The following is a 6,733-nucleotide window of genomic DNA, read 5'->3' as shown; positions in this document are numbered from 1 at the left end:
TTAATGTTTGATTTTTTTTGTTTTTAATATTTTGTTGGGAGCCACCCAGCGTGGCTGGGAAAACCCAGCCAGATGGGTGGGGTATAAATCATAAATAATAATTCTTCTTCTTACCCTGATCATTGAATCATTGACTATTGAATTCAACGAGGCTTACTCCCAGGTGCGTGGGGACTGCAGTTTTAGGCTGCGAGCCTACACACTTGGGCGCGAGCCGGACTGAATTCATGCACGACTTCTGAGTAGACAGGGCTGGGGTTGCCTGGTCGTGCGCGCGGGCGCGCAGCACTTTGATTTCTCCCCTGGGGAAGAAAAGGGGCAGGGGGCGGTTCCCGAACGAGCGCGCGCGCGCGCCAGGCTGCATTTATGAGGGAAGGAAAGGGCGGCTTTGCTTGGGCGCAGGAAGGAGGCCTGGCCGTCGAGTCCCCGCCTCCTTGCCTTTCTCCTGGCCGGGGCGGGCGGGCGGACGAGCAGGGCCGCCTCCCAGGGAAGGAAGGAAGGGGCGGGAACGCGGAGGTTGCCGCTTGCGCCGGCGCTGCCGCCTTTCGGTGCAGGCGGTCTGGGCGCTCCATTCGCCAAGCGCGCGCGCGTGTGGGGTTTGCCATGGTGCTGTTGCGCCGCGTGGCGCTGCCTCTGCTGCTGGCGCTGGCGGCGGTGGGGTGCCCGCGGGTGGCCTGGTCCCTGGTGTGGTACACGGCCTGGGTGACCACCATGTACACCGAGCCCGGCACCAACCGCACGGTGCAGGAGAGCACCGAGAGCGGCCGCTACGGCGACGGCTCGCCCAAGGACAGCGCGCAAGGCCTGGTGGGCATCCCCCGCGGCGGCGGCGGCGGAGCGGGGAGCGGCCGCCACATGGAAGGCTGCGCGCCGGGGATCGACTACGAGATCCCCAGGCCGCCCGGAGCGCAATTCGCAGGGACGCCTCCGTCGTGGATCGCTCTGGTGGCGCACGGGGGCTGCAGCTTGAAGGACAAAATCGCCAACGCCGTGAGGAAGCGGGCGGCTGCCGTGGTGATCTACAACGAGCCCAGGTTCGGCAACTCCACCCTGACCATGTCATATAATTACGGTGAGTGATGCTGAAAGGGAAGAAGAGTTTGGGAAGTGGCAACTCGGGTAAGCTTGGAGTGGGGGGACCTTTGGGGTTTGGCGCATCGTGTATTCACATCAAAAGTGGGGAACAAGGCTGCAGAAAACTTCCCTGGAAGCAAGTGCCGTGTGAATTTAGGGCTGGTGTGGTGTGCCATGTGGCAGGCAGTGCCACAGGCTGTGCGCAGGTGGTGGATGCTACTTTTGAGTCCCATGTGAATGCACACACTCCTTTGGCCAAGTCTGTCCAGATTGTATTGTGCTTGTTTTCAGAGAACATCTTCAAAAAGTTCTCTCCCCCACCTGTAGGGATGGTCTGTTTTACTACCTCGTTTGTGTAGGCAAGGCCTTAGTTTGGACCAAACATCCCTCACATCTACAGCTGCACATGTGGAGCAGCAGAAGTTGACTTGAGTAAGAACGAATTAACCCTGTTGCATCAAACCAAAGGCAGCCCAGCACCTTGGTTTGTGTTCTATCCTTTCTTTTCTATCCTTTTCTTTCTTTCCTCCAAGAAACTCAAGGTGCAATGATTGGCCCCCCCTCCCTTTATTTTGTCTTTATCATTGCCCTTTGAAGTAGGTTTTGGTGATACAGTGACTGGCCCAAGGTCTACCAGTGAGGTTTAAAGGGTGGGGATGTGGACCTGGTCCTCTCATCATGCTCCTCACAGTGCCACACAGTTGTCAACTGAATGACTCCCAAGAAGTTCACAAATAGAGATGAAGCCTTTGCCGGTTGCTGATCTTAGCAACTGGTTTCCAGTGGCACACTCCTGTGGACATACTATATCTTTAAAGCACTTTTGAGGCACATCTCCAAAAGAATTCTGGGCACTATAGTTTTTCCTTCATAAAGTTACAGTTCCCAGCAAACTTTAACCGACTACAGTGCCCAGAATTCTTTGTGGGAAGAAATGTGCTTCAAATGTGCTTTAAAGGCAGTATGTACACAGTATTGCCTTTGCATATGGAAGTTCTGTGTAGCCATTGTTTCTTACAGCCATTATTCGACTTATACACCAATAATTTGCTTAGCATTCTTGTAAAACCACCTAAACTTGAGTGTTCCTGCCATCCTAGCAGTTCGAAAGCACGTCAGAGTGCAAGTAGATAAATATGTACCGCTCCGGCGGGAAGGTAAACGGCATTTCCGTGCGCTGCTCTGGTTTGCCAGAAGCGGCTAAGTCATGCTGGCCACATGACCCAGAAGCTGTACACCGGCTCCCTCGGTCAATAAAGCGAGACGAGCGCCGCAACCCCAGGGTCGTCCACGACTGGACCTAATGATCAGGGGTCCCTTTACCTTTAACCGTGAGTGTAGGCTGTTGCTGCATCTTGTGACAATGAATCCCATAAATTAATTACGCACTGTGTGAAGAAATACTTCCTTTTGTCTCTCCTGAATCCAGGTCCTAGTTACTGTGCAAGAATAAAAATTTATTTCTGTATACTGTTCATAATTTTATTTCCTGCCCCCCCTCCCCCCCATTAATTTCTTAGCATGGAAATGGAAGCCTAAAAAGCTTCAAAGTAGAAAGTACTTTACTACTGAGCTACATAATCAGGAGTGCATACTATAAACCGCCCTAAGACCTCCGGGTATAGGACGATATTTAAATAATAATAATAATACTTCTTAGCAGTGAACCAAGAGGAGCAACGGAAGCTGTGCAAAAGTTAAGCCAGGTTTAAGGGAAGGTAAACTCCTTACTCAGGGATCATTTGCAAAATCTCTGGAAATAGGAACAGGGCTGAGCTTGTACAGCAGGTTTGTTTGGAGATGTGATTTGGTTTAGCAGGTTTGACACAGAAACAAGAGCAGCTGTGGGGAGGAGCAAGGAAATGAAGATGCTGAAGGGAGGCCTACAAAGTTGTATCGTTCCCTTTTATGAAAATGTGATATAGGACTTTTCAGATACAGTGGTACCTCGGTTTATGAACTTAATCCGTTCCGGAAGTCCGTTCTTAAACTGAAACCGTTCTTAAACCGAGGCGCGCTTTCCCTAATGAGACCTCCTGCCGCCAGTGCCGTTACACCGTTCGGCTTCCGTTCTTAGACAGAGGTAAAGTTTGCAAACCGGGACATTACTTCCGGTTTTGCAGAGTTCACAAACCAAATCGTTCTTAAAGCGGACTGTTCTTAAACCGAGGTACCACTGTAGCTGAAAGAGAAAATGGTCAGTGCTTCTGTATAAAACACCAAATAAACTGAAAAGCAAGTTGTTTGGATCTAGTTATTTCAAAACACAGTAGCTTCCTGGATCCACATCCTGTATGCCTGCTACCTGTTTGCAAGTTCCTCTAAATATTTTTTCGGCTTTCTAGCTTGTGCAATTATACAAGAGGTGCAGGAAAGAAGCCTCAGCAGGCAGATACTATGTGCGCTTTTATAGGACACAGCGTTCCATCAGCATTCAGAAATAAATGTGCTGTACTCAAAATGACCTGCATAAAGATGCTGAGCATGATTTTATAACTAACATAATATTTTTTTTGTGAGGACAAGTATAAAGCCTCTTCTTGGGTGCATTTTGGTGTAATGGAGTGGAAAGCAGCATATGAAGTGATTGCAAGAATCGTTTGGGGAAAACAGCCTCAAGGAGGCTGCATATGTATGATTCATCGCAGCAATATTTCAGGTTTCCTGAGTATTTTAAAAACTCTGTGGCTTGTTGAAAGCAAGACATAATGGAGCCAGATTGCATGAGCAGATGGGGGCATCATGTACAATAGAAGCCTGGTAACATACAGGTGCACTTTTGATGCATATTGGGTTGAAGGGAGGACACAGGAAAACCAGCTTGGGTGCCATTCAGAAAAGAAAGAAAACTACACAGCAATAATAGAATAAAAGCACAACATCCAAAGCCAAGGACAGCAGAGTTAAAACATTAAATATAAGATCAAACACCAAGAGAAATAAGAAAATGTTTTCGCTTCCAGTCTAAAAGTTACAGGGCAGCATAGCATTCCTAGTGGGGATTTCGATGGTAGGCTGACATATAACAGGGCTTTCAAAGATTATCTGCCACGGGCAGATCTTCATGGGAGGAGGTGGTCCTTCAGATTCTGGTAATGTGGCTCTAAGGGACACAGGTGGCGCTGTAGTCTAAACCACTGAGCCTCTTGGGCTTGCCAATCGGAAGGTCGCGGTTCGAATCCCTGTGACGGGGTGAGCTCCCGTTGCTCGGTCCCAGCTCCTGCCAACCTAGCAGTTCGAAAGCACACTGGTGCAAGTAGATAAATAGGTACCTCTGCAGCAGGAAGGTAAACAGAGTTTCAGTGCGCTCTGGCACTCATCATGGTCCTCCATGCGCCAGTAGCGGTTTAGTCATGCTGCCCACATGACCCGGAAAACTGTCTGTGGACAAATGCCAGCTCCCTCGTCCTATAGAGCGAGATGAGCGCCGCAACCCCATAGGCGCCTTTGGCTGGACTTAACTGTCCAGGGGTCCTTTACCTTTACCAATGTGGCTCTAAGCAGTTTGTGTACTAGTTGCCAGCACTTTGAATTGGACCCAGAAGCAAAACTGGAGTCGATGTCTACACACGGATTGTTTCCCATGGCCTTTTTGTGTGGGACCTCTTCTTCTGTCCTGACTTTTGTGGGGTGGGGGAATTGCACGTGGTTGGTTGATGCCTAGCTTGTAGCCCTGAGGCCAGAGTTTCATGAGTAGAGAAGTATTAAGTTCTCTTCCCCAAGCCCCAAATGCTACATATATGGAAATTGGAGATGAGGAAGGCTGATAAATGGAGGAACTGGTTAAGAGAAGCGTGGTTGAATCATGAATGGCCTGTTTCTTCTTTGATTAAAAACAAACATGTAGCATCTCTGGATTGCAACATTTGAGCATCCTGATTGACATCCTGATAACTTAAGAGGCCAAGATACGAAACTGCTTCTTAAAAGTAGGTCACTGGAACTGTTTATATGCACTATATATTTTTCTTTTCTCGAACGCAGCCCTTCTCTGTGTTGTGAAATTAGTTATTGCAGTTGCAGTGTCTGCAATCACTTTAGTCAGTGTTGAAGCATTTGCAAAATCAGAATATTGTCAGTTACAAACTTAATGTGGAGGAGGGTTGTTTTTCTTATTGGCTTACTTATAGCAAAACAATGCTGTTGAACTTATTCCGCCTCTTCTGGGTTTTAAGCATACATATAGGAAGCACAGTAAAAGTTGAGCCCAAGTGCATGCTATTTAAAGTTTGGGAACAGGTGGGTGGCAAGTAAACATAGTTACATCGCAGGTCTATTCACCATCATTCATTGTATTTATATTTTCAAAATGAATCTTAATCTCAAGCTAAATTTATGCATGATATGGCCTCTCATCCTTATGTGTAATCTTGCTTGGGCTGTCGGGTATGGCAATCTCAAGGAGCCAATAATCCAAAAACAACAAGGGTTTAGTAAAGAGGAAAACTCAAATATCAAGACACTCTTACGGTCCACATGTCTCTTGATTGCAGATTTATAAACCATTTCACAACAAGAATTTACCAAAGTGGCATAGAATGAAATAAGATGAAATACAAAATATTACAAACAGAAGACAGTACCCTCCCCTTGCCAAAAAAACAAACAACCACAAATTGGCATGTGGGAATCTTGATAACCCTCAAATAGAAGGAGGACATGTCAGGAGATGAACGCCACAGAATGTCTAGAGTGAAAAGATTGCTGGATTCTAAAATTTTATTATAATTTAAGACTTTGTTTTCCCTATTATAAGGGGGAGAGCATGGCAGTTGTAGGACTTATTCTTGCATCATATCCAACAACATGCTGGGTGGGATCTTGAAGGAAAAACTACAGCAAAATTACTTCTTGTGTACTTTATGTAAGGTTGCCTGGATTTCATACAGAGAATAAAAAAGTTGTGCAAGAGCCCACGTGACTCCTGTTTTTCTTTCCCTTGACAGGTACTGGCAATGCAGTTGTAATTATGGTTGGATATCCCAAAGGCATGGAGATCTTGGAACTGGTGCGAAGAGGGATACCAGTGAGGATGTCTATTGGTGTTGGCAAGCAACACATGCAAGAATATATCAGTGGACAGTCTGTTGTATTTGTATCGATTGCATTTATCACCATGATGATCATATCGTTGGCATGGCTTATATTTTTTTATATACAGCGCTTCCTCTATAGTGGATCGCATTTTAGAAACCAGGTAATTACATGGGTGATTTTTCTTCTTCAATTTCTGTAGTGAAAAATGTTTGCTTGTAATTAGGGCTGCGATTCCTGTGCTTGGCATAGAGAGAAGCACTGTTGCAATGGTTTTGATCTGAGTCTTACCTTCATGTGCATATTGCACATTTGCCAATATCCTGTGCACATTCCCATTTCATGTGTTAACACTGGGCCAACATAGGTGCAGGATTATAGGTGCTTTTGTGCCTTTCAGTTAAAGGAACCCTTAGATCTTGGATAAGTGAGTTGTTAGATTACTCAGCATCTCAGGTGGTTTTGTAGCCTTATTGGAGTTCACTGATTGGGTCTGCGTTGCTCCCGGACAGGAGGAAGGAAGTCAAATGACACCGAGGGTTGGTTCAGAGAAAGAGTTCTTTATTTCTGCTTTCCGGAACAGCAGAAAGGCACCTGTGTGGTGTGTCCACAGCAAGTCCAAAGA

General features: G+C 46.7%; 1 protein-coding gene across 1 annotated transcript in view; it reads left to right on the top strand.

Moving 5' to 3' along the window:
- The first annotated feature begins 351 nt into the window (after positions 1-351).
- Positions 352-6,733, top strand: part of RNF149 (ring finger protein 149) — an 18,809-nt gene continuing 12,427 nt past the window's right edge. Inside the window, exons 1-2 of the mRNA XM_081003141.1 lie at positions 352-1,072; positions 6,021-6,271. Coding sequence (XP_080859267.1) covers positions 367-1,072; positions 6,021-6,271 — 957 coding nt within the window. The 5' untranslated portion in view covers positions 352-366. The remainder of the gene's footprint in view (positions 1,073-6,020; positions 6,272-6,733) is intronic.

This window comes from Podarcis pityusensis, assembly GCF_964106645.2.
Source record: "Podarcis pityusensis genome assembly, chromosome: 4".
Taxonomy (NCBI): Eukaryota; Metazoa; Chordata; class Lepidosauria; order Squamata; family Lacertidae; genus Podarcis; species Podarcis pityusensis.
Note: the sequence above shows the minus strand (reverse complement) of the source record. Positions and strands in the feature narration are given on the sequence as shown.